Source organism: Acomys russatus, chromosome 3 (assembly GCF_903995435.1).
Source record: "Acomys russatus chromosome 3, mAcoRus1.1, whole genome shotgun sequence".
Lineage (NCBI taxonomy): Eukaryota > Metazoa > Chordata > Mammalia > Rodentia > Muridae > Acomys > Acomys russatus.
The window spans coordinates 23,978,633-24,005,625 of record NC_067139.1 but is presented as its reverse complement, the minus strand read 5'-3'; the positions used below and the strand labels follow the sequence as shown (position 1 = coordinate 24,005,625).

The 26,993-nt window shown below is 47.5% G+C and overlaps 1 protein-coding gene across 3 annotated transcripts; it reads left to right on the top strand.

Annotated features, from left to right (window-relative positions):
• The first annotated feature begins 1,617 nt into the window (after positions 1–1,617).
• Positions 1,618–23,499, top strand: Tfap2a (transcription factor AP-2 alpha). Of its 3 annotated transcripts, none has more exons than XM_051170282.1 (7): positions 1,618–1,754; positions 10,946–11,380; positions 14,383–14,434; positions 16,221–16,452; positions 18,246–18,364; positions 20,405–20,546; positions 22,337–23,499. In XM_051170282.1, the coding sequence occupies exons 1-7, from the start codon at positions 1,722–1,724 to the stop codon at positions 22,623–22,625; spliced, it is 1,302 nt and encodes a 433-aa protein (XP_051026239.1). In that variant the 5' UTR covers positions 1,618–1,721; the 3' UTR covers positions 22,626–23,499. The 3 variants fall into 3 exon arrangements, with proteins under 3 accessions (XP_051026239.1, XP_051026231.1, XP_051026250.1); XM_051170274.1 differs by lacking the exon at positions 1,618–1,754 and adding an exon at positions 5,984–6,177; XM_051170293.1 differs by lacking the exon at positions 1,618–1,754 and adding an exon at positions 9,340–9,625.
• The last annotated feature ends 3,494 nt before the right edge of the window (positions 23,500–26,993 follow it).

The window sequence follows — 26,993 nt, the reverse complement described above, 5'->3', positions numbered from 1 at the left end:
GGGGGGGCGGTTAGTATAGACATTCATGAATTTAAAACAGCGTTTAACTATTGTCGCTAAAGCAAAATAAAGGAAAAACAACCCAAAAACTCCACCTACAAATAAACTCCAAACTAGTTGAGCAAGGTTTTAAGACAGGTCCAAGAAGGTTTCCAATCAAGTAGAAAAATCAGCACTGAGATGAAAGGCCAGCAGATTAAAGGACGATTAAAATGCTGAAGGGACTCCAAGGAAAGACACCAACACTCCTCCCCTTTTCACTCAAATGGGGTGGACCATCTAGACCAGCCTCCCCGCCAGAGTAGGAAGGAGGAGTTTTGGGGTGGAGAGGACTTCACTACGGTGCAGTTCACAGCTGACTTTTTACATATATTTGCTGACATGTCAGAGAAGTGATGGGAGACCTGCTCTTTGTCCCTCACCATGTCCCCATGATAGTAGCCCCAGGAGAATGATCGAGTCTGTTCCAGGTGCTTCAGGCCTGCACACAGTACAACCCCGAGATCTCACGGTCCTGGGGGTGGGGGGGTGGTCGGGGGTGTTGGAAGGGGCTGCAGTCACTGTGGGAGTAGAGCACCCACCCCGAGGCGAATCTCCTCGCTTGCTTTGCTTCGTTCTCCTGGCCAGGTGTGATGGCTGACCTAGATGAACAAGGTGAGAGCCCCAAACCCTGTGGCTTCTTTTAAACTCCCCTCTAATTAGAAGCAGCAGTGAAGTCACTTGAACGATTTTTATCTGTCATGGGAACGCAAACCCCAACCCCAAACCTCAGCGGCCCATTCCAGAGCCACCAACGCCTCATTCTCGCTTTAAAACAGGTTTTTAACGAAAAAGATAAAGAGCCTGGGAGCCATAGGAGCTTGGAGGAGGAACAGGGAATCATGAACGTGAGCTGGTGGGCTTTATACTTAAGTGTTAAATATTCCAACGTCAAAGAGCATGTGTGTTTGTAAATCTTCCCCCACGCCACCCCTACCCCCTTCTGCCAATGACAGCAGACTAAATCTCGGGGACAGAAATGAAGCAGAATTGCGAATAGCTTCACCTATTGAGCAACATTTGATCTGGAATCCACCGCGGAGGCCGCCCTGGGGGTGGCATTCAGATCCGCTAAGGCAAGCAGCGCCTTGAAGCTCGTGGGCGGGTGAGGAGGAGGGGCCGGGGACCCAGTCCCACAGCTAGCGTCCAGGTGCGCCCAGACTCTTGACCCGGGCCTTTCTCCAGGTCTTCTGACCCATCCCTCCTCCCCTCCCCCACCTCTAACCCAAAAGTTCCGGGAGCAAGGGAAGGGTGGCATGATCTTACAAATGTTTCCACTACACTAGTGCTCAAACACTCGCTCACACCAGCGTGGGACTCAGCAACCTTCAGCAGTCAGTCCCTGGCTTCGGTTCGCTGGCCAGGGACTGACCGGGAAAGCGGGTTAGGGCTGTTGGGAAAAGCTGGAGCTGATGGTGAGATTGCCCTGGCTATAAATCCATCACTTCCCAGGTCTGCTCAGAGAGGTGCTGGGACTGGAGCTGGCGAAGTGAATTCCTAGGCCAGCGCGCATGCGTCGGCAGGTAGCAACCCAGCTCTTTATGGCCAGGTGAGATGTTAGTGAGCAGGTAAAAAAAAAAAAAAAAAAGGAGGATTTGCCTAAGCGATTTCAGTGAGCGGACCCGGTCGAACCCTCCAGCCCATGCCCGGCGGGGACCCGTCGCCAGGAGCGCCGAGCCGCGATGTCCATACTTGCCAAAATGGGGGACTGGCAGGTACGGGGGTTTGCCTTGGCTGGGGCTGAGGTGGGCGGGGGTGGAGCGGAGGAGGGGGCCGGGAGTGGGGAGGCGGAGAAGAAGCGCCGTGGCCCAGGGCAGGGGAGTCCTAGGTGAGGCACGCCTGGCAGCGCCCAAGAGTGTTCCCAGGATAGAGAAGACCGGACAAACCAGAGCAGGCGACAGCCTGGGCGCTGGGGGCCAAGCGCGCGGCCCTTGGGGCCAGAGTCCTGGAAAAGCCCGGCGTACGTTCCGCAGGTGGCCCTTGGGTCACTTGTGGTTTGATCGCCAGTCATTTCCCATCCCCCCTCAACCCCAACAGCAACTTAGGTGGACGACTAATTTAAGAAGTGGGGAAGGACGCAGGGCCGAAGGTGCGGGTTTCCCATGGCTGTGCCTTCAGCCTCACTCCTAGACCCCAGGGCTGGGCGTCTGGGTGGGGTTCTGGTGCACCTGTCCGGTTGGCGTCTCTGTATTTGGGGAACTTTGGGGATAGAGGAAATGAAAGCGGTCCGGATGGCTAGATATAGCCGGGAGCACTTTTTTTTTTTTTTTTTTAAATACACTTTTAAAAGTTTGCCCAAAGTTTAGCTATTCTCTCAACCGGCTTCCGGGGATAGGTTTTCGGTTGTTGGACTACAGAATTGTAGGATGGTGTGTAAAGACAGCGAATTTTCTATACTAGACCCTGCCAAAGGTGACCCACCTAGGTAGGCCCCAAAGCTTTTTTCGGGAGCCACAGACCCCGGTCCCCGCCCCGGGAACGTGCTTCCACACATATTCCTTACAGGCAAAAAAGGGTGGCTCTAGCCAGGTTGAAGTGGCCGTCACCTCTCCCCGGTTGAGGATTTCATAATAGGAACCGCGGGGCCCTGTTTTTATCCCAGCCAACCGAGGCCTGGTTAGAGCAGAGATTCTGTAGGCCGTAACCCTAAGGGGCAATTCGAACCAAGAGCTTCGACCTTTCCAAAGAAAATCCAGAGCCGAAAGCTTTGTTGTTCTCAGGGCAAGGCCCTGGATATTTAGCTTCTACCTGCAGCTTCTCCTTCTCCCTCTCCGCCCCCTTCTTCCTTCCTTCCTTCTTTCTTTCTTTTTAGTTTTGCCTGAGAGTTCAGCCATAACATTCTGAGAGGTGTCATCTTCATTACATTCCCAGGGACTGGAGAAAGGAAGGCGTTGTGCTGTTTGTTTTCCTTTCATATTTATTACTTTTACTTATTGAGTGAATATTTTTTTATACTCCCTCCCTAGTTAAGCCTACTAACTAACAGTTGTCCCCTAGTCCCACACCAAGCACAAATGCTAGAGAGCCCACTCCATATTGTGTTTAACTCCTTTTTGGGGGGTGCTGAAGGTTGGGGCGATGATATTTAAATTCTGAATAACTCTGCAGGAAGTGAGTAGGTGCCCCCTCCTACCCAAAGCTGTGGTTGGTGTCAGTTTAGGGTTTAAAAGCCAGAGGTTATTAAGGAAAAGAGACACGGTAGAGCCCAGGGTACAGTTTGGCAAGTGTCTGGAGCCCTGAATGTGGGGGTAGGGTCAGTGGTTTTGAGTCCCACGGGAGCAGATCTACCAGGCTTGGCCAGTTGAGCATCCCTCATCCCGATGGATGTTGACAATCAGAGGACAGAAAAATCATTCTAGCCCCTGTGTTTCTTTGTTTCTCCTGGCTGTCCCTGTCTTGGCATAGTTCATTTCCCCCAGGTCAGGCCTACATCCTCAGCTTTAACTCTGGGTTTACCGCTGCTGTCTCAGGGAGCCAGGGCCCCTGCCCAGCTGCAGCTCTGACTGTAGCGAGATGAGTTGTGGTAATGAAGCTCAGGCAAGCGTGAGCTTCGCCTGGCTCAGGGGCTACCCGACTGCTCTCCCTAGCCTTTCATCAGCGCCCACACTGCGGGCGGTGGCGGCACAGAGCTGGCAGGCCCAATCTGCACGTCAATGGTGCCCTTGGAGGGAATACAACAACACTTTAGTAGCCTTTAGCTGGTTTGGAGCCAGAGATCCGCAGGGCACTGAACAGCAGGGGCAGGGGAGGGGGGGGTGAGGGTCGTGTTAGAGAGCATATAAACCCTTACGCGCCTTATCCCAGGTCACAACTGAAGGAAAAGAAAGCGAAACTTATAGAGTTCCCTCAAGCATCCTGGCGAGTCCGTAGGATGTAAGAAACCCTGCTTGAAGGCCTCAGAGCGGGCCTACAGGTCATATACGGCATCAGGCTGTGGCTGCCTCTGGGAAAAGTGGAGGTGCTGGCTCTTCCTAGAGTCTGAGTTCCAGGTTTCAAGCCATTTTACTCCTCAATTGGCCTTGGGGAAAACCTTGAGAAGTCTTGCTGGGAAGTTGGCTTTTTTTCTTTTTCTTTTTAAAGAGTGGAGTGCCAGGCTTCTACACCCATCAACCAAAGGACTGCTTAAATGTGAAAAGTCGTCTCTAGGGAGTCCCCAGGACCTTGGGTCTTTGAACTCAGGTGTCCCCTCTGGCCTTGCCTCTGGCTTTTCAGGGAGGAAGGCTTTAGCTTAGTTGGGTAGGATCTTAAGGAAGAAGGGTTGCACCTCTTCAGCTTTGAGTAGATTGGGGTTCTTCCCTTCCCTTCTCTTCCCTTCCCTTTCTTCCACCTGTCGGACACTTACTTGAATTTGTCTTCATCCCAGTGAGGGATCCACTATGGAAATCGGGGAGGCCTAGAGATTTTTGGAAACAAACAAACAGAAGAGTGAAAGAAAGAAAGAAAGAAAGAAAGAAAGAAAGAAAAAGAATCAGATGAACCAGAGGTCTCTGAGGAGATCTGCTGCCATTGAGCAGTTTGCCACAATTAACAGTAGCAAGGCAGATAAAAATATTTTTTTAGAGTGCTAGTGGGGAAATGCAGCCAGAGAAATTCCTCTATGTCAAAGTATCATATTACAGCCTTTAATTTTTTTTTTTCTTCTTACTTTAAACTAATTGCTGAAAGGGAGGAAGGGTCCCGGTGGAGTGAGTAAGCCCCTGGGTGGAGCTGGGAAAGCCGGGAGTGGTCAACTTGGGTAAGGGGGTGTCTCCGCCTTCAGCTTCTTCACTGGCCGGCCATTGTGCCGCCAACGCGCCGGCGTTAGCAACATCAAATCATAAAGGATAGCGTCCTCCTTTAATTAAAAAGGAGAATCTTGGGAAAACTGGAGCCGATTAGCACAGAAAGAGTTGGTTCCCAATGATTTGTTTTGATGCACGTATGACAAGGCATGGAGAGTCGCAGAGTCGCAGGCGCTCGTGGATCTGCGTTTAGGCTCACTCCAGAAGTGGCTGTGCATCTCTCCGTCCGAATTCTGGGCTGTTGTCCACGTCGCACCTGGCAAACCTTACAGCCCAAACACCCGCATGAAATTGTCAGTCCTCTCCAGCTTCACACAAATGGGAGGAAAATAATTTAACCCCCGGAGCTGTCGAGTAACCTCTTCAGGGTACAACTTTTATTTTACACGTAGCAATTAAGAGATCGCAAACCCCAACCGAGCCACCGGAGTCGGTTGGCAGAATCTCCAACCTGGGGGGTGAGGGGTGGGGGATGGAAGAGAGCGCAAAGCTAATAAAACTCCCAGGGCGCTGCTGCCCGAGGGGGTAACAGCAAAGAGCCGAGGCGATCTCCAGTTGGGCAAAAATCCTGGAGTGACTTTTCTGGTCCTGGTTTGGTGGCTACGATTCATTGCGAAAGGGATAATGATTTCCAATAAAATCAGATGGGGGCGAAAGGCAGATAGTGGCGGCTGTAGTATGGGTGTGGGGGGCTACTAAAAGTTAGTCCCCGGTTGCGCCGCTGGTACCCTGCGTAGTACAGAGCTTTATCCATGGTATCTTTGGCTGGCAGGACTCGAAAGACAGGCGATGCGGAAAGGATTGAAATTGGGCCGGGGTTGGGGCCTCTGGAGCAAGGGAAGGTCCTGGAGCTCTGGGCAGAGCTGTTGGGCTAGCAGGCTGGCGTGCAGGCGTGCGCTCTAGGAGCAAGTTCGTGGCCTGAAGAGGCCTTTATACCTGGGTCTGAGCGGCCGGCGGCAGATTGTGGTACTGGCAAGCAATTGGACTATTGTTGATATGCTAATGAGGCGATTAGGCTGTCGGGGAAGAGCAGGAAAAGGGAAAAGTTTCTACCATTAGAGGGAGATCTCCGAGCGCACACTGGAGCTCTCTAACCCTTCCCTCCTCCTCCCTCCTCGCCCTGCTCCTGGCCCTCCTCCTCCTCTCCCTCCTCCTCCTCCTCCTTCCTACCCTTCTCCTCCTCTTCGCCCTCCTCTCCTCCTCCTCCTCTTGTGCTCACCGCCCGCTGCCCGCACTTTGCGCTAACCCAGAGAGTAGCTCCGCTGGGGTGCGAGGCGCAGAGGGGCAAATCCGATCACGCCGATCCATGAAAATGCTTTGGAAACTGACGGATAATATCAAGTACGAAGACTGCGAGGTAAGCGCGACGCCGGCTCAGTCACCCTTGCGGCTACAGGCTCGGAGACCGACCCTCCCTCTCTTCCTCCTCTCCACGCTGCTAGCTGTGAAATGCGGGTGGGACAAACTTACACCAGCGCAGCTCCCGCCCCTCGAATTCCCCCGAAGAGCACGGGGGAGAAGCTAGAGAGAGGGTGGACATGGATTTCGCTTTCTTTCACTTTTGTCCTTCGAAGCTCGTGTCCCACTTTCCCCCCTTTTTTTCTGCTTACTTTTGGTTCTTCCTGAGAGTGGGACGAAGAGAACAAGCTCGGGTTTGAGAATAATTGCTGGTAACTGGGCACGTGCCTGTGCACTCTGGTGTCTTTTGAGCAAGATTCTGGGGGCGCCTAAGGGTAGCAGGAAGATTAAAAGAAAATAAGTCCCCTTTTCACCTCCTTTCTGACATTAATACTCCTTTCCCCCTCCTTCCTTCCTCCCTCCCTCCCTTGCTTCCTTTCTTAAGAGAGTCCTTTATGCATTTGGAGAAAGGCTCACACACTTTGCCCTGACCTGTAAGCGGGTTCAGTTTGGGAGCCCTCATGTCAGCTGCTGGTCTCACTCCTTAGCTTCCCCAGTCCTTGAAGTTGTAAGCAGTTTCTCCCGCCGCCGAGCTGTGTGCTGGACACACCCCATGGTGGTGGTTGGGTGTGGATGCGCCACCGGCCTCTCCCGAATTGGGGGGGGGGGGAGAGGGAGGGAGAGGATCACCCTTAAACCTGCCGGCACTTTGCTGTGGGACACTGAGACTTTTACGGCGATTGCCGAGAGTTCGGTGGGACCACAGAGCTCTCCCTTTGGGAACCAGGGGCCCCGGTGCATGACTTTTGGGGCAGCAGGAAGGCATGGGAAAAGAACCTTTCAGGAATCTTGCAGGAGATGGGTTCAACCTACTGAAAGAAGCTGATGAACGCAAGCGGCGATGGAGGGGTGGGAGGCCCGTGATTAGCCAAATAAATATGTAGCAGCCTTGACTTCTGCTGTACTTCTTTTGCTTTATTTCTTTTCCCTTTGGGCGTTTGGAGCTGGTGGTTCCGGCAGAAGCGCCAGCGCGCGGGCTCCGTGGCAAGGATTCTGCCTTCACTTGAAATCAGAAACTGGGTTTATGTGAAGGAAATGTCACCCACTCCCTCCCCCTTTCCTTTTAAAATACTATTTTACCTCTTTCTCCACTCTGGTTTCCCTTTTACCCCACCCCACCCCCAACCTGGTGGATAGGACACCAGGTGACATCTCACCAATACCCACGCTTCTCTAGGGACTCCTGTGGCGCGCTGAAGGGGCACAGAGACCCCCTGTAGGACCAGACACTCAGTTTTCGAGGTTAAGGGTGCCTTTTGCCGGCAGGCCTGGGTACTTCTGTGTCTCTTTAAGAGCAGTTTTTAAAATTTATTATTATTTATTTATTTATTCCTTAGGGGGGGGGGTCTGAACTCCCTTCCCAGGCTGGTGCTTTTCACTTTCTTGGAATCCAAGACTCAGTTCTGGTTGTAGGCGCCCTGAGTAGAAGGGTGGAAAGCCTTCGCGTGGCTCTACACACTAAAGGGATCTCGTAGGTAGGGCGTGAGATGAACTTGAACTCCCAGAGAGACTCTGGAGGTGCGTGAGAACGGGGTGGGAGGGGTGTGTGATGAGAATGGAGTGGGACAGGAGCAGGGGAAAAGTCTGGGCAATTTCAGGCAGTTTCAACAACTTTGGTGGCAGCTGGCTAGCCAGCGCTGGAGCAGGGATTTCGGGTTTCCGAGAGGGCTTGGAGTTGTCTGACATGGTTGAGGCTCTGCAGGGACACGCAAGAGGCGAAGTGCCACTTGTTCCGACGATCGGGCTGGTCGACCGGCAGTGGCGACGCTCTAGGAGAGCTAGCCCTGTCATCTAGGGGGTGTTGGCGGGAGTGGCCCAGCCAGTCCGACGGGTTTGTGCCGAGAGCCTGGAGCCCTTGCTAGAGGCGCCCAGGTTGGGCCGCTTCGCGTCTGTGCGCGCCCCGGGCCGCGTCCGGGCTCCTGCTCCCAGAATCTGGTACTGGGACCAGCGGAGATCAGAACTACCGCCGCTGAGGAGCTCCTGGCCCCGAGGTCCTAGGGAAGGCAGCTTGAGACCAGGCCGAGGACAAGGGGTTAGCGAAGCGGTCGGGCAGGTCCCAGGCGAGCCGCCTAGCCATGGAAAAGCAACGAGGCAGCGGGCAGCCGAGTCCCGAGTCCCAGGCCCCACCGCGCAGCAGAGAATCCCGCAGTCGGAGAGCAGCGGGAGGCACCTCCCAGACTCAGAACCCGGTGGGCAGCCGCCAACGGGTCCCCGGAGCTCCGGCCCGCGGTTCGCGACCCCCGTTCCATCCCGAGGTCTGCCTCAGCCTTTTAGGTCCGATTGTCCTCCCTCGCTTCCTTTCCCCTCCCCCTCCCTCGCGGGCTCCCCCTCTGCAGCTCCGACTCGGCCCCCTCCTCCTCCCTCCCTCCTGCCCTCCCTTCCTCCTCCCGGGCGCTCCCTCCTTCCTCCCTCCCTCTCCCCACTCCTCTCTCCTCTTGTCGCCCACACTTTCTTTCTCGCACTCACAGGCAGACACATCCTCCCTCTCTGCGCTCTCGCCCCTCGGCCTCCCTCTCTCGCCTTCTTTCTCTTTCACTTTTGCAGGCCCTGCAACCTTTTAAAATGTTGCCCCTTCGCTGTGATTCGCCAGACGCCGCGCCGCGGCCCCCCGCGCTCTCGCCCGCTCCCTCCGTCGCTCGCTTTTTGTCTCTCGCGCTCCCTCTCCCCACCTCCGATTTGCTACACTGAGACTCCCGTCAATGACTGCATTGAGAGCCGGCTCCGGCGCGAGTTGCCTCTCCGCTTCACGCTCGATTTCCAGGCATTCTTCCCTTATTAAGTATTCGTGTAATATTAATAGTCATGAATATCTGCTATTAGGAGGCTCCAGGAACGCTGCCCAGCGCGGTTATTAGAAGCTGAAGTGAAGCCGGCGCTAAAGAAAGAGGGGGAGACACGGATTAAGGAACGCGCGCGCGGGCGCGTACACACACACACACACACACACACACACACACACACACTTTTCCTTTTTTTTTAGTGTTTTTGTTTGTTTGAGGGTTTTGTTGCTGTCTTTTTTTTTTTTTTCCATAAAGAACTGAATCCTAATCGATCGCGGCAGGATAGAGATCGCGGGTTCGACCAACTGAAGGCGCCGCGCGACTCGGTGATACAAGTTCGGATGGATCCGAGCGAGGCTCTGGCGCTCGCAGGAGCGTCCGCGCGGTGACTGGAGTCCTGGGTGGCGTGGGGCTCTCGGCGCCTTTTGTGTGTGGCTCTCTCGGGCCGCGGAGCAGCCGGGTGCTCAAGGCGTGGTGGTTTTTTGTTTTTTGTATTTTTTTTTTTTCTCACCCTGACTGGTTACCCCAGACTCTTCGCAGATGTTAGTTCACAGTTTTTCAGCTATGGTGAGTCCCACCCCCCCCCCACCCTGTTTCCTTAGGAATTCTGTTCCAGAAACCTGCAGCTGAGAAACTGCCTGAGACCCTGGGCTTCTTGGCCAGGGTTCCTTGTGGACCTCGCCTTCCATTTGCATTCCTATCTTTCTTTTCTCTTTTCTCTGACTCTTTTACGTTTCCAAATCCAACGCGTCGCCGCTGCCCTGTCTCCCCCGCTGGACCTCTCCGCGCACGCAGATCCTACCCCGCAGCTCTTTCCCTGGGCCAGTTTCTGGCCCCGTTCGTCTTTAGTTCCTTGCGTATTCACTAGTTCTAGAGAGGCTTTCCACATCTGATGCTTAAACTGGTCTGTGTGTGGGGGGGTGAAAGGCGCACCCCCGTGTATCCCCCTAGCCTGAGGCCTGGCAGCTGAACCTCGGAAGGCTCCTGTTCTCTAGAACGCACTCTTGGCTTGCTTTGCAAGCGGATTGCAATAGAGAAACGTAAAGTCAGGGGTTTCTTTTGCCCTTTGGGGCTAGGGTGGAAGGGGCGGGCGGAGGGGGGCCTCCGCCCCGGGGTGCACCTCTCTCTTTTAAAAGAACCGTGTAAGGCAGAATCTTTCTATTTTAAACCTTGGCTTGGCATCGCTCACTCCCCATTCATATCATAAAACGACCCTGTCGTGTAAAAGCCTCCTAGTAACAGAGGAAGCGGAAAAGACAGACACCCCCCCCCCCTGCCACTTCCCCAACCATGCAGTTAAAATCTTTAAGCTGGTAATTTAAACGTGTGCTTTCCTAGGGCCCTTGTGCGAAACATGTTTCTATTTAAATAGTCATGAAACGGTAATAGTCTTTGAAGGTTTATGATTTTCCCCCCTCAAGATTAATGGACGAGTAAACAATAACGCAGTGGCAGACAGGTTCAAATCCGGGAAAGGCGAAGGCCGCTTCTCCTGTTTAATATTTAGCGACTGTTTGAATTTTGCTTAAGGGAGGTTTGGTACCGCAGCTGTTCTGGGTTGTACTACATGACACTTTTAGGTATGCTTCCTTCCTTTGAGAGGGATGTCTGGGAGAGTTTGCTTTGCCACTAGATTTACATATTCTGGTTTTTTTTTTTTTTTAGTTGTTTGGAGGTTTGTTTATTTTGTTTTGTTTTGTTTGGAAAGGCCTGCTTCACTTCTGTGTATTTTCCACTGCTAACAATGTAGATACCCCTACCTCGGCGGCCTGCGGAGGGGAACGGGTGATTTCTCTAGACTGGCTTCTAGAATGCTATTAGTGGAGGTACCTGAAACTCTGCGCCTCATTTCTTGTTCTTTCCCTTTTCCCCCTTGTTTTCTTCCAGGACCGTCACGACGGCACCAGCAACGGGACGGCACGGTTGCCCCAGCTGGGCACTGTAGGTCAATCTCCCTACACCAGCGCCCCGCCGCTGTCCCACACCCCCAATGCCGACTTCCAGCCTCCCTACTTTCCCCCGCCCTACCAGCCTATCTACCCCCAGTCGCAAGATCCTTACTCCCACGTCAACGACCCCTACAGCCTGAACCCACTGCACGCCCAGCCACAACCGCAGCACCCGGGCTGGCCCGGCCAGAGGCAGAGTCAGGAATCTGGGCTCTTGCACACGCACCGGGGGCTACCCCACCAGTTGTCGGGCCTGGACCCTCGCAGGGACTATCGGCGGCACGAGGACCTTCTGCACGGCCCACACGGGCTCGGCTCCGGCCTCGGAGACCTCCCTATCCACTCTTTACCTCACGCCATCGAGGACGTCCCGGTAAGAGGCGGCGCGGGCCGCCAGGAACGCAGCCCGAGGCTCACCTGCCCTCTGGGAAGCTTTGTGGAGCCCAGCCCCCGCAGGGCCTTGGTTTTCCTCAATAATAGTTGAGGGTGGGTGTGAGACTTACTTAAACAACTGAATTTAGAAATTAAAAAGTAATTGAGAACAATGCTTCCTGGAGCTCGCTCACCACTTCCAACCGACACAAATAAATCAGGCGATTGTCACCCTTCATGCAGCTTCTCTCCGCGGCAGTAAACTGTGTGGATCGAGGAAGGATCTAATTCCATTGCTGAATGTGTCGTGGGGATTGCTCGCTGTTCTAGGAAAGAGGTTGTTAAATTTAGCCCCGAAAACTCCTCAAAAGCGTTCACAAAGTAAAAGAAAGTGTGGAAGACTTAAGAAAAGGTCCCTGAACCGGGTTTTATAAGAATTAGTGAAACCTAGAAGTTACTCCTACCCTATTCTGATCAAAGGAAAACAAGTAGCAAATCCAAGCACAGGGACATTAAAATGCAGCTTTCTTCTCTTCCTGGGGGTGCTAAGTGGTGACCTCATAAATCATTAGCTGGGTTCCCAACGCCTATCAGAATCTGCTACAACCTACACCGCATATTCAATTAAATGTTTGTAGACTATTGGGCACTGCGTTGAGTTTAATTCAGTTACCAATAAATGCAGTTTAAAATGATTTCTAAATAAGCAGGGCCTAGCACATGTAGTACAACGTAACTCAGGCTATTGATAATTTGAAAATACTTTTAAAAATTAAATTGCAACCAGCATCTCAGCCTTAGCTCTATAAATTTATGGCTTTCTCACAATCTTCCTGAAATGGAATTAGAGCAAGCATGCATGTACATGCGTGTATATGTGTAATGGAAAGGCCCCTGTTAAAGGTGCTTTTCTTTGGAAAGGAAATGTATCTGGATGTGATTTTTGCTAAAATGCTATTTCAAATTACTACATCAAATATAGCAGTGGTATGTCTGTTGACAGTTTAATGATTACTGAATTAGATTGTAAGGGAAATGGCCACATGAACTTACCTGATTGCCTGGCGGATTTAAACATTTTTGAAGTTCTACAGGAAAATAGAAAATTTATTACCTCTCTCATTTAGCCCAGTTAATCACTGAAATTTGTTGGTTATGCTTAACAGCCTTGCAAAGAACACAGGAAAGCAGGCACTTGGTCCAATGCAAGGCTTAGTAAGCATTCTCTGTGTGTGTGTGTGTGTAAATGTGTGTTCATATTTAGATGGTTTTTAGAAAATGAATTTAGAATTTGAGGCAATGTTTTATAAAAATAATTTTGAATAGAAGTAGAAGTTATCATGATTTTAGTTTTCTTTCATAGAGAGTCTCTGAATTCTTCACTTGGTTTTTTTTTTTTTTTTAATACTCCAATAACAAAATAATGCTTTAAGCTTGTGGAGCTACTGTGTGTTGGACATAGGTCTACTTTTGCAAAGATCTCCTGTGGATGATGGGAATTGTTGATACCTGTGGGGTAACTCTTTGTAGTGAAATTGGTCAGTAGGAGAGATTAAACAAATGATCTCATAGAAGCAAGAAATCCAGTGCTCGTCTCACCCTCCCCCACCTCTCAAGGAAAAAAAAAATCTTTCAAAGGAATTTGGGTCAGGAAAAGGGTTGTTTTCAATTTTCTCTTTGCTGCCACAGTTAACTTTTAATAAGAATGACTGCTAAATATTTAAGAAAATCAAGTCAATGGTGAAAATTATTTAATCATTAATATCTCAGTGGGGTTTTAAACCTAACAGTCTTCCCTGTATGGACAAGGTCTAGCTAGAAATAACAGAAATAAAAGTATTATGCCACACTACATTTACTTTATGGGTTTAGGGTGCGTGCATAAAGGGATCATATTTCCCCATATAGTTAAAACACAAGAACTGCAGCAGTAGTCATTTCTGAACATTTCTCAATTTAATTATACTTAAATCCAGAAGCACTTTAGGCAAGTTACAAATGAGAGCATTGAGTATAATAAAACCTGTAATAAAGCAACTTAGTACCATCCACCCGGAATCATTGCGATCAGGCACAATTAACAGGAGCATAAATCCAAGACAGAATGGAAAATGTTCGAATCAGTATTATTGTTGGACAAAGACTAGAGAAGGAAGTAATAGTTTTTTAAATAGCAATGCCTGTGCTTGGTAACGATTGCGAAATCTTCTATCTCAGCAGCCCTGGTGCTAATTTGTAAACACAGCCAGACATTATATTGCCTGTCAGTTTCTGCATTAGAAAACATGATTTCATTTTACTTTCTAATCACGTTTTGATTCTAGCGCACACACGTATACCCATCCATCTGTAAAGGGGGGGGGGGGAGGGACACACACTGCTGCTGGACAGCAGGAAAGCAGCCTCAAAGATTTTTTTTGTTGTTGTTCCTGATATTTCAACATTTCTGTCATATTTACTGTATACAGCAGTCTTTCACAAATGATTTCTAGTTTTTCTGAAGTGAAGGTGTGTTTCTGTTTGTGCTTTGTTGCATTACCTACAGGGTTTCCCACAGTCGCTGTTACTCCCGCCCTTGCCATTTCTATTGTGTTTCCTTGGCTTTGGCTGCCTCCACACTGGGAATCCCTGAAGTCCCAAAGTGCTGAGGGGTGCCACACTGAAGCTAGGGTGCATGTCTAAAGGTTGAACCGATTGTGGAAAAGATTAGAAACTCCAAAACTTCATTTAATTTTCAAAGAAAGTTTTATTCCCTATTCCATCCTCTTCAATGTGGATTATCTGCTGGGGGAGGAGAAATGGCTGTGGGTATACAGTGAAACCTCTTGAGTTTTAAAGCTCCAAATTCAGTAAGCCAAGATGAGATGTTTATATATAAATGTCATTATGGGGGGGGGGAGGGGGACTCCCATCCTCCCCTTCCCCTCCTTCACCTTGCAGGGAATATTCATTTCCTTTTGTTTTGATTATACACTTACATTCATGTGTATCCTTTTGTGGCAGCATGTAGAAGACCCGGGTATTAACATCCCAGATCAAACTGTAATTAAGAAAGGTAAGCCATTTCCTTTTGCATTCCAAGCAAGTCCTTACAGGCAGAGTGCTATTTAAAAGAACTTGCAGGACTGTATTTATTTATTTTTTTTTTCAAATAGGATTTCCTAAAGGCTCAGAATTAGCAAATAGATAGGCATAGAAGAACAGTGTTTAAATAACCAGCTTTCAGGATCTTGGTAATGGCAACAGGCTAGCTTTGTTCTGATTGTGATTTCAGCATTGCATTTAGTGTAATGGTATTTGGAAGAAGTGAAATGTGCAATAGTTGATCTGATTTGGAAGTGTCATTTCAATTTGGAAATAGTTTCATGGCTAATTCATTGTGTGGAGTTAAAGGCCATGAGGGTTAAAAAGTGTATAAGGCTGAAATAATACAAATAATTTAATATTAATGAAAAGACATTAAAAAAGCACTCTATGAGGGGAAGACAACTTTCATGTTCTCTAATTTTGTTTCTACTCTCTTGATTGAGTTTAAAACTTGGTGAATTAGGTTAGTAAAAATTTAGCTTTTGGAAAAAATTAGCATCTTGAAGATGCTGCTGTTGACCTGTGTATTTAGAAAAGAGAGATGTTACATAATTTGAATGGATTTATCATCTGCATAGTGCTTAGTGGGTAGAAATAAAGTTTCTTGTGTTAAATGCAGTACAAGTATTTTTGTTGTTGTTGTTGCTATGGTGGCAGTCATTTCAGGGTTCCAGGCACCACCAGAGGACAATGCTATGTCAAACTGTTCTCATTTCTAACCCCAATCAGTATATTGTTAGCTAGTTTAAAGTTTCATTTTTGCATCTGTAAAATTTGTCATGTCAAATTAGAAGTGCAAAGGATAAATCTTAAGAGGTGCTCTTTCCAAGTCGACATGATAATTGGCTTTTTTATTAGTAATCTCTCAAGAGTTCGTTTAACTCCTATTGTCTCTATTAGCCTCTCCAGAGCTATTAATGTCACAAGTGATCTATCCAAAACCTAGAGCCCCTCACCTCCCCATATGACTAGAATATCCCCATTTAAAAAACCACCAGGAGCACTGTGATGAGACTGTGCATATTATTATGTGTCTCCATGTGGACTTTAATATACAAATGCACTGAACTTAAACGGTTGTGGGTGCATCTGCATTACACTGGTGTTAAGAAACGGACCCCTCATTTCGCTGGTTTTGAATTTGTTTTCTAACAATGGTAGATCCAACAATGAAGAGGTTGGTTTTAACTGATTGTATATCCTAACTCCCACCCCATTGAAGGGGCTTAGGCAGACAGGGTTCGGTTAGTATTTGCTCAACAAAAGGATGAATTCCTAGTGTTCAACTGCAGGCCCCTTCATGGGCTTGGAAAGATCTCCCAAAACTCGAGTGTCTTTCAAAATGGAACATAAGGGTCTACTGATGAAAGGACGGACGTGTGTAGTGTGTGATAACAGAATCCGCCACTGCCAGTTGAAATGTTCGTTTACTGGCTGCTGTAGCCATCGAAACTACTGGCTGATTTTAGCAGCAATTTCTCACTGCAAGGAGCCTTTCGTCTGCAAAACCCTGGCTACACCAATTCTTCCCCGGGTTTATACATGAAACCCACCCGCTGTCTCCCTAAACCCGAGCTCCTGCACCTCGCCGGAGCCCTCTGAGAGAGCCCAGGAGGTCGGGACAGCACCAGCCATCTCTAGACAGCTTGCAGCAATGGTGAGGGCAGGAAGCCGCCGCGGGATTCCAGAGCTGAGCAGCGCTGGGTCGGCTCGCCCTCCTCACATCCCTCACGCGCTTGCGTCTGTCTCTGCAGGCCCTGTGTCCCTGTCCAAGTCCAACAGCAATGCTGTCTCCGCTATCCCTATCAACAAGGACAACCTCTTCGGTGGCGTGGTAAACCCCAATGAAGTCTTCTGTTCAGTTCCGGGTCGCCTGTCGCTCCTCAGCTCCACCTCGAAGTACAAGGTCACAGTGGCGGAAGTACAGAGGCGCCTCTCACCGCCCGAGTGTCTCAACGCGTCGCTCCTGGGCGGAGTGCTCCGGAGGTGAGGCTCGTCCCGGTCCCGCCCCGCCCCGCCCCGCCCCGCCCCGCCCCGCCCTGCGGACGCGGCCCCAGTGCGCCTGCGCCGGGATGGTAGCGGTACAGCCCGCAAGGCAGGGAAAGGGGCGGGGAGGAGTGCGAGTGGCGCTTGGTGGGCGGGGCCGAAGGCGGGGTGAGGTGAGGCGCCTGCGCACTCGGGGGAAACTCGGCTTTCTGCTGCACGCACGCGCAGCTCTGTGGGTCTTGGGCTCAGTCCCAGCCTTGGCAGCCGTGGGGCGCCGTGCCGCTGCCTTTTCCCTGGTTGCACACAGGTTACAAGCTTAGAAAATCTTCTAGGCGTCTTGCTTTGCTTTACCACCCTGTAAGGTCTCTGATGGGAACCGGCCGCCCTTGAGTGGGGATTTAACAGACAGGTTTTCAAGTTAAGGAAGATAGTGACTTCTGCTTGCTTCATGCCTCCGCAACCCTGGTTTGCTGGCACCTCCAGCCAGAAGGCACCCTTACCCTGACTCCCACCTCCACCTCAGTCTTGGTTAACAGAGGCGCTAGTGGTTTTGGTTTACTGTGTGTGTGTCAGGCAGTGTGCAGGGCACGTTTCCAGTTTCCGTCCATTATATGCAGTCGCTCTCAGGAACTGTATTTCCTTAACACAGGATTCTCACCTCTCAGGAAAGAGCCCTTTAGAGACAAGATTTCACAGGGGCCAGGAAGGTGGAGAGTCTAAAGGGAGGAAAGACACAGAACCAGCTCTATTGTGTATCCTTCTCCTTCTTGGGGTTCTTCCCAAGGTTGTGAGTTGCAGGCCTAGTGTTAGGTTTGGCCAAATAGTGTTTCTCTTTCTTCCCTCTCCACATCAGGCTCGTATTTCATTGTCTAACTTTAGTCCTGTATCTTAATAGCCCCCAGTTGGGCCTTGGTGTCTACAGCCCACCTATGTGCTCTAAGAGGGCTTTGCAGAGTTAATGCCAGCTACACAGGTGACTGTCAGTCACTTGGCCTTTCCTTAGTTGTTTACTGACACAGATCTTTCTCTGTCCTCTGCTTTTTCCTCCCCGTCCCCCCATCCCCAATATTGGAGACTGCTTACCTATGGGAGTATAATCTAATCCACACAATTAAAGAACCACTTGAGTAGGGAATAAAATCTGAAATTAATTAATTTGCTGTTTTATTTAAACAATTTATCTTAAGCACTTTCTGATTATGGGAGTCTATTTAGACATCTATTTAGAAGTGTCTCCATTGTCTATGAAATCAGGGAAATTTTTTGAAGGCTGATATCAACCATCATCCTTTTAACATTACCAGTTTCGCTCCTGACATGGCATGTAGACACTTGGCGAGATGTGTTTCCCATTGGGACCGAAGCCAGAACATGAACTGTGAGCGTGATGCTAACTTTGGTTACTAGGAACAACCTTAACAGCAGATCTTGTGAGGACAATTTAAAGACCCCGCTGGGGTTTGCTGTGATTGTAGCAACAGGGAGAATACAATTATCAGCTGACCTCAAGAATACCTCTCACTCTAGCAATCAGAACTCTGTGTGTGTGTGTGTGTGTGTGTGTGTGTGTGTGTGTGTGCAGATAGCTAAAAATGGGAAAAGTCCCCAATCTGCCATAGTAGGTGCAATAATAACTGAACATAGTAGGCGCTTTACAGTTTAACATGACTTTATCTCCTATGACCTTTAGATTTAGTTTCTTCTGTTAAGAAAGTGTTCAGAATGACTTCAATGTAACACAGAACAAGTCAAAATATTTTCTAAATTCTCATCTCCATGTGTTTGTGAAACAGAGCAAAGTCTAAGAATGGAGGAAGATCTTTAAGAGAAAAACTGGACAAAATAGGATTAAATCTGCCAGCAGGGAGACGCAAAGCTGCCAATGTCACCCTCCTCACATCACTAGTGGAAGGTAGGCAAATCTACTTGTTAAATAGAATGGAACTGTCATATAGGGGAATAGATAATATTTAATGGCCAGATGTTTGGGTGTGTTTTGTGCCCTTTGGGTGATTTCGCCTTTCCATGGGACGTAGCTATAACTGGAAGTTAGCACAATTCTGGGATGCCAAGGACAACCAAGAGACAACAAAATAAGAAGAAGAAGGAAAAAAAAAAAGATCCAAAGCCTATTTACATAGACTCATGCATATGTGTTCTTCTCTCTACCACAAACTTGCTCTCCCTTCAGCACAAATCTCACCTAAACAATGCACAAATTTAAGAGCCATGCATTCCCCAAGTTCTTGCCTCCTCTAAAGAATTCAGCAGTAAATCACTGAAGGTATACTGACATCTGCATTTGAGAAATGCGTGACCATTACTTCCTGAATTAATTTGGGAATCTTTGACCTGCATCCTGATTTAAGACTGTCCTGAAAGCTCAAGGTTCAATGCCCTTGTAGGTTTTTGTTTTTCTGGATATATGTTCCCTATCTCTCTCTCTCTCTCTCTCTCTCTCTCTCTCTCTCTCTCTCTCTCTCTCTCTCTCTCTCTCTCTCTCTGTTTTGTTGTGCTTCTTTCTCTCCAGGAGGGTAAGAAAGTGAGAAATTTTAGAATTTGGATTGCATGATAGAGAAGAGGGAAACAACAAGAACAAAAACCCTAAAAACAAACCAAATACGTTGTAAAAGAGTTTCTTATGGCAGTTTTTTTTGTTTTGTTTTGTTGTTGTTGTTTTTAGCACACATACCCTTTCCAAAGTTCTCAAGACAAAAAGCCCTATCCAGCTATACAAAAGCTGTCACTAAGGTCTGTTCCCATTCTTGCTAGAGTCCTAATTTCTTCTGATATTCGGTTGGTTTAAGGCTGGGAATAAGGGTTGGGACGGACACACAGCTTTCCTGTGCTTTTCGTTGTGTTTTGTTATAGTTCATGTTAATAGGAAAACAAAAAGATGGTGATTTATTTCCAGGCAGATTTAAAACTAGCACTCATATTTTAATGAGGCGTATTTTCTTATGTTCATAGTGCATTGGGGAAGATATTGATTATTGAATCTAAGTACGCTGAAAGTTTCTAGAAAACATCTGAAACAATGTTTCTGAGGAGGAATTCTATGACTTCCATGTGTTTAATGGTGTTGAAGTTGGTGATAATGTGACTTAAAAAAAAAAAAAGCAGCCATTGTTAAGGGCCAGAAATTCAAATACAGCAACATTGTATTAAAGTAATGGTAGCATGCGGAGAACGCACTATTCATATCCTACTCTCCAAATTACATGCCATGAAAATGGTGGTGGCAGCTGAGGGCGGAGCATGAGAGCTGGTCTGGGTCTGGGGGTTGAGAGGTGCAGTGGGGAGGCAGTTTCTGGAGAACTGTTATTGTTTGTGATCCGCTCCATTTTATGGAAACAAGCTCTGCAGAGAGGGCTTTGATGCTCTAATTGGCGCATGCGTTCTTCCGGAGCTGGAGCTAATGGCAGGAAGCCCTGCAGTAAAAACCAACTGGTTCAGGAAATTAAAACCAAAGATTCGAAAATCAACAACACAGACAGACTCAGTGGAGTGACCCTCAAATCCTCTTGGTTAATCGGCTTGGATGAACAGATAATTATATGTGATCAAGTTAAAATGTAAACTCTCTGGTGGTTCCCTTGCTGGAAAGCTCCAGGAGTAATTATGAAACATCATCGGTGACTGTGTTGATAGGTATGAGGCGGGATCAGCAGAGCCATTTTCACACAGAAGTTGGGGAATCATCATCAGTCAGGGATGGGGGGGGGTGATGGGCGGGATTAACCCCTGTAAGCCACTTGGCACTTTTACTGATGAATAAATACATTCTCTGGATCTCACCTTGGAGAAGAAATGTCCAAAGGAAGGAAACAAGGAATTTCTGCCTCTTCCAGGTTTTGGTGAAGAAAGTTAAGGGAGTTGGGTGTGGAGAGGAAAGTTTCATTCCAGTTCCTTGGTTCTCTGGGCCTCACCTCCCTCTTCCACCTCTTGCCAGGAGAAGCCGTCCACCTAGCCAGGGACTTTGGGTACGTGTGTGAAACTGAATTTCCTGCCAAAGCAGTAGCGGAATTTCTCAACCGACAACATTCCGATCCCAATGAGCAAGTGACAAGAAAAAACATGCTCCTGGCTACAAAGTAAGGCATTTACCTCTGTGGGGTCTCCACTGCTCACTGTCAAAAGAAACACACACACACACACACACAAATCATCTGGAGCTTTCTGCTCTTTTTTCTTTCTTATTGATCAGCTTTGATGTGGATCCTGAAATGAGGGCACAGACTTGGAAGTTAGCACAGTGTGTATCAGTGTGGCACAGAGTGGGACTGTCAGTGTGAGTGAGCCTGTGCTTTCCCACAGGTCTGGCTCTCTTTATGTGTTAACTTTTAAACTAACAGGGGATGTGTGTGGTGTTGGGCAGGGGTTTCACCTGAAGTGTATTGATTTATGACAGTGTTTCATAAAAAACAGAATCAAATCCTTGAAGGGCTACCAGTCAGGCTTGCCTAGGCCCATGTTTTTTGTCTCTTACCACGGTATTCTCAAAGGCAAAGATTAAACAGGGGCCTGCAAAATGTGCCATGCAGAAACTGCCCTACTTTCACCTCTAATCCCAGATTCCATTTCTTCTCTCTCTCTCTCTCTCTCTCTCTCTCTCTCTCTCTCTCTCTCTCTCTCTCTCTCTCTCTCTCTCTCTCTCTCTCTCTCTGTCTTTGTCTCTCTCTCTCTCTCTCTCTGTCTTTGTCTCTGTCTCTCTGTCTCTGTTCTGTTCTCTCTCTCTCTCTCTCTGTTTCTCTCTCTGTCTCTGTCTCTCTGTCCCTGTCTCTGAATCTCTCTCTCTCTCTTTCTCTCTCACACACACACACCCAGCTGACAGAAACAGAGACAGTGAGACAGTGACACACTACAAGTTTTAGCCTACACACAAGCTGTCAATTGGGTTTCAAGATGGCCCAAGTTACATTCTCAGAGGTGCCTGGGCTGAATAGACTTCTCTGAGTTGAAAAGAAAATGACTGTTTGGATATGTTTTCTGGAAATTAAAAAAGGCTTGTTTTGAAGTCCTTACTTATCAAAAGCTGCTGTCACTGAAAGGCACTGCAGCAGTTAGGAGGCTGAGGCCTTGGGTGGGACAGTTTCTGGCCCAGTGACACTGCTTTCCTCACCCTTCCCCCCAGGCTCTAGCCACCTCAGGAAGGCCTCTGCCAGTGCTGGCTTCCAGGACCAGACAGACTTCCAGGGTTACTGTCTCTTTGAGACAGTTGTGTGTCACTGACCTCAGAGCTCACCAGTTGGGCTAAAGTAGCTGCCCAGCAACCCATTGGGATTTACTCCCCACTACCCCACCCCTAATCCCCCTCATCTCCTATTCCCCTCCCCCAACCTCCCACCCTGACTCCTCACCAGCTTTGGGGTTGAAGAAATAAGCCTCCAGGCTGGGTTTTTACATAAGTCCCGGGATCCGAACTCAGGTCCTTGTTTGTGATCAAGCCGGTGAAGGAGAGCTGTTTCTGTGGGGACAGCTCAGTTCTGATGATATCTTGGAGAGCAAGACTGATGGTTCTAGAATACTGAAGAGGGAGACTTGTGTTTTTTAACTTCCGGTGTAACTTTTCTTTGTCCTCATCGAGTCTGTAAACTGCTTTTCTGTGTTCAGGGTGTTTGCTGGGAGTGGGAAAGGTGTGGGCAGAAGTTTGTCCTGTGTGTCTGAGGGCTGTGGGTGAGGAGGGAAGGGGAGGTCCTTTTGAGATAGGAAGAGTATTCATTTAAGGAGGAGAGATGGTTTAGCTGTGACAGGCTTCTTCGTTCTGAGCGGCTGGCCTGGGGTCCTAAGGCGGGTAGGGAGGCTAGGTTGGCAGAGGAGGCTGCAGAGGTCACTGCCACTTGGGCCTGATGGGAGCTTCACTTCCTTCTCTGTTCCGCTGCAGACAGATCTGCAAAGAGTTCACTGACCTGCTGGCTCAGGACCGATCTCCCCTGGGGAACTCGCGGCCCAACCCTATCCTGGAGCCTGGCATCCAGAGTTGCTTAACCCATTTCAACCTCATCTCCCATGGCTTCGGCAGCCCAGCGGTGTGTGCAGCGGTCACCGCCCTGCAGAACTATCTCACCGAGGCCCTCAAGGCCATGGACAAAATGTACCTCAGCAACAACCCCAACAGCCACACGGACAACAGCGCCAAAAGCAGTGACAAAGAAGAGAAACACAGAAAGTGAGACTCTGCTCCTGTCCCTGACCCTGCCCACCTCACCGGCCCGCGCCCCCCTCGCCCCTCCCCCACCCGGCAGGTGACAGCTCCCGGACCAGCCACTCCTACTGCTGCTGCTACGCTGCGCTGCCGCGCGCCGCCCTCCCCCCCCCCCCCCCAGAATCCTCGGGACTGCTCCCCTCGACTGCCAGAGAGGCAGCCCAGTCGCTGCCTACTCAGCGCCCAGCCTCAACTTCTACATCAGCACCAACACCCCCTTACCCTCATGTGGAGCCTAAGAGAACAGAACAGGTTGTGAAGCCAGCAAAGAAAAGTTCTGTCGCGTTTGTGAACAATTTTTTTTAAAAAAAAAATAATCAAATCAACAACAAACATTAAAACTTTTTTTCTAAAAAAAAGAACGTTAAAAAATTTACAAAGTATATGAGCTTCATGGGACTAACTCATCGCCTTCCCTTGCATACTTCAGATTGTAGCCATACTTTAAAAAAAAAAAAAGGCAAAGAGGATAATGACATTTTTATCAGTATTGTGAATAAACTTGAACACAAATACAGAAGTTCTATGTCCTGTCTTCAGTTGTAGAAGTTGTCTCTGCAAGGTACAACCACCCACTTGAACTTTTTCCTCTGATGACACACGCCACACTTCTTCTATAAGGGAATCAGTGTTCACGTATCTGTATATATTTATTTATGTGTAATTTAATGGGATTTGTAAATATGGTGAGTCTGTTTTAAACCTTTTTTTTTTTTTTTAATTTATCTGGTGATCTCGTTTACCTCCTGTTTAGTGGGTTTTGGATTCTCCCCTCTTAGTTCTTCATGTGGTTTTACCTACTTAGAAATCCAAGGTTTGGGTGATTGCTCCCCCTTCCCCACACCCCCTCACGTCTGCAATTCATGAATTTAGCCCCCTGGTAGCATGTTAACAATGATAATGAAACAACTGAACAAAAAAAAAATTTAAGGTAAAATAAAATTTTATATATAATTAGTATTACATTTAGCTTTTCATTGAACTGAAAAGAAAAACGGAGTGGTATTGGGACACTGGAAAGATTTTTTTTTTTTTTTTTTTAAACTGGAGTGATTTGATAACTCTTCTATGGTATCGTGGGGAGAAAAATAAAGTTTATTTGAGTTCACAGTCCTCCCTCAAAAGCGTCCTCTGAGCAATAAATGAATATTGTCTTTAAACCAAGGGTTAGGGATTTCTCTTCTCTCTCTCTCTCTCTCTCTCTCTCTCTTCTCTCTCTCTCTCCCCCTCTCTCTCCCCCCCCCCCCCTCTCTCTCTCTGTCTCTGTCTCTCTCCCCAAGCATTTGGGACCACCTGGTATTCTGTGTCTTCACTGGCCACATTGGAAAGAAGCAGCTCTAGAAGTGCTGTGTTGAGTCGCGCTGGCAGTAGTTTCCATGGCTGTCAATGTATCATAGTCCTTTGTTGCCCAGATAAATAAATATTTGATACGCTTTATGTCGATTTTTTTTTATTCAGTGGCTGTCTTTACCCTGGCGTATTTTTGTTCTTGGCAGTATTTTTTATTCAGCATGGTTACAGTAATTGAGTTTAACTCTCCCTTGGCAATTGCTCTTTGCAATAAGCAGCTGAACCCACTGTTTCCCTCAAGTATAATAAAAACTTACTTTCAACTTGGAGTTCAGAGCAGGGTATCATTTAGATATTCCACTGAGTCTGTATTCAGACAAATGACACAATAAAAACCCAATGTATTCTTTTGGATAAAAGATTGTTTGTACTGCTAAAGCAATGACATACTATTGCTTCCTGATGTGGGGGGGGGAGGCATTAACTTTTACTATTAAAAATAAAGTTTTATTTTATTTATGTTGATCCTTTAGGTTTTAATTTGCATTTTGGAAGCCAAAAATATTAAACCCTCAGCCACTAAGCATTAGAAAATGACAAGGCTGATGGTGAGTGCAAGAACACAAGCCCCTCCCCGTAATGTAACTGCATTGGAGAATATGTCTGAGAAGACAACTGAAATCCAAATGGCTAGTTCATTAGTGCAAAGAAAGTGACCATTTCAGCCTTCACCTGTGCGCTTAGGCTTTTATGGTTTAAGTCCATTTTCTGGGAGGAGTAAAGGCATGGTGGCAGAAATACACATGGGAGACAGAAAGGGAAGCCACTCCCCCCCCCCCCCCGCCCGTTTGCGTTAATATTTCATCCAGAGATAAATGCACTAATAGAGCCAGTAGAGGGGGGTGGCAAAGTAGGTGGATCCCTAGAGTCTTTTGACACCCGCCCCCACCCCACCGCAAATGCAAGCACACCCCTCTCTGTCTCTACTGGCTCCTCCTTGGACCTTTTGGAAAGACAAAATGTTTCTGAAGAGGGGTAGAGAGGGGTGAGGGAGGGCCGCCCCTGCAAACCTTTCCTATCTGTCTTCTACAATAACAGGGCTGTGTGCTTGCTCTGGGGGAAGGAAGGACCGTCCTGCCTGCACAGGAACATGGCGAGTTCAGAGCTTTTGTAAATGGGATTTGTAATGCTTTGCCTCGGAGGTGAGGTGGTTTTTAAATTTTTATTTAACTTATGCCATTATTATTATTATTATAACAACAAAAATGGAGGTCAGCTAGCTTGAAGGCTTAAAGGAAGGCTGTGTAGGTGGGAGTGTTGAGAAGGGCTTGACTTGTGATCCTGGCTTTGACGTGCAGAAGACTAAGAAAGCAAAGCATCTGAGTGTCCATTTTGCAGCCTTTCCCCTTCTAATCTCCTTATAGAAGGCAGTGCAGAATCAATCTCCACAAACCAAGGAGAGTTGGTGGAGTCTAAATTCTATTTTCCAAAGCCAGAGAATTCATAACAATGGTGGGTTAAAAAAAAATCAAATGGAAAGTGTATTCTCAGAACGCAACGTGGCAATTGTTTTTTAAAGCGGTTATTTATTATTTCCTAGAGAGACTGGTTAACTGTAACGTAGACGTAACAAAATAATGAGGCGAATGAACCCTAACTGTACATACTGTTGACAGAAATGAAATGCACACAGCGTCGTAGCAGGTGAAGTGAAGCGTTGTCTATCAGGACTGTTTTTCTTGGCTGCATCTCAGATTGTGTGAGGGATCCTAACCTCAGGCACAATAGCATTCATAAACAGCCATACATTGCTGCTCTTTCTCCAATGACACATAAATACTCATTTTAAAACGAAAACAATCTTATTAAATACCATTCATTCATATCTGGATTTACAGATGCTTGTTATGTGGGAAAACCTGAACCCAATATAATCTTTGCATCCCAAAAGGGTAGAAAGGAAATAGTGGCTAAAACCGGATGAGGTTAAAAAAAAATAAACAATGGTTTTCAAATGCAGAGAATCAGTGATTTTTATTCTGTAGTTGGGCTCATGATATTGCCACTGTTTGAAACAATAAAACTAACAACAGTCGTGTACATTTTAGGCAAATGGGATACAGAAGGTGATTATTAAAATTTTTTAAAATTGAGATAACCAAAGGTAATGTGAATTTTGGCTTTTTCTGTTGTAACTGATGTATATTCTCCCAATTATGTGGAGATTCCCTGATAAGTTGGGTATTTATAAGCTAACAACAAAGATTCCCTTTGGATTAAACCAGACCAGGATACATAGTTGAATTATAAAGATGCTCGCCAGGCTATGCTAATCACCATGCCCAATTTTTATGGAAACACAATGCACTTTCTAGGTGGCTAGTCTGAGTCACCTCTTCTGTACTTCTACATCCTTTAAAAATCACAATTCAACCCACTCCTCCCCAAAATCGAATATTAATACAATTTTTGTTCTTGATGGAGCTACCATCAGGGCTGCAATGCCCCGCAGCTGAAATAATATTTAAAATAGAAGGGATTTGACATTTGAGAAGTCAGTGGCTTGAAATACCCAGTTGTACTTAGCTAATTCAGTCCTTAACCTCTGGTTTCAAATAAATCAATTACAGTCGATTCCACTTCAGTTCAGAAGTGCACAGGGTTTTAGTTAATTGAATACATTTTATTCACTTGTTAAGAATATTCATTTATCAAAATTCCAAATTTAATGTACATTTCTTTACAACTCAGGTTATGTTAGACTGCACAATCAAATCGAGTTTACCTGGATTTTCCCCCAAATCCTGCTTAAAATTCAAATTTTATCTACTCTAAAACAAAAACAACAACACCTCCCAGTTCCTTCAACCCAAAGTGTGTTCACAATAATTCTATGTCAGGCAGGAGAATTCCCTCATTAAAAAAAAAAAAAAGTCACATGGTCATTAGCCTTGTTCTAAGTTTAAATAGGTTAAAAACAAAGCTGTATTAATTTTTTTTTTAGGTGTGGACTTGAAATTAAAAAAAAAAAAAAGAAAAAAAAGAC

What these genes read in the sequence shown, in the direction of transcription:
- Tfap2a (XM_051170274.1), top strand. Translation starts at nt 6,127, where the DNA reads ATGAAAATGCTTTGGAAACTGACGGATAATATCAAGTACGAAGACTGC. An exon ending in TCAAACTGTAATTAAGAAAG is followed by an intron (nt 14,435 to 16,220) that starts GTAAGCCATTTC and finishes CTGTCTCTGCAG; the next exon opens with GCCCTGTGTCCCTGTCCAAG. An exon ending in CTGGGCGGAGTGCTCCGGAG is followed by an intron (nt 16,453 to 18,245) that starts GTGAGGCTCGTC and finishes TTTGTGAAACAG; the next exon opens with AGCAAAGTCTAAGAATGGAG.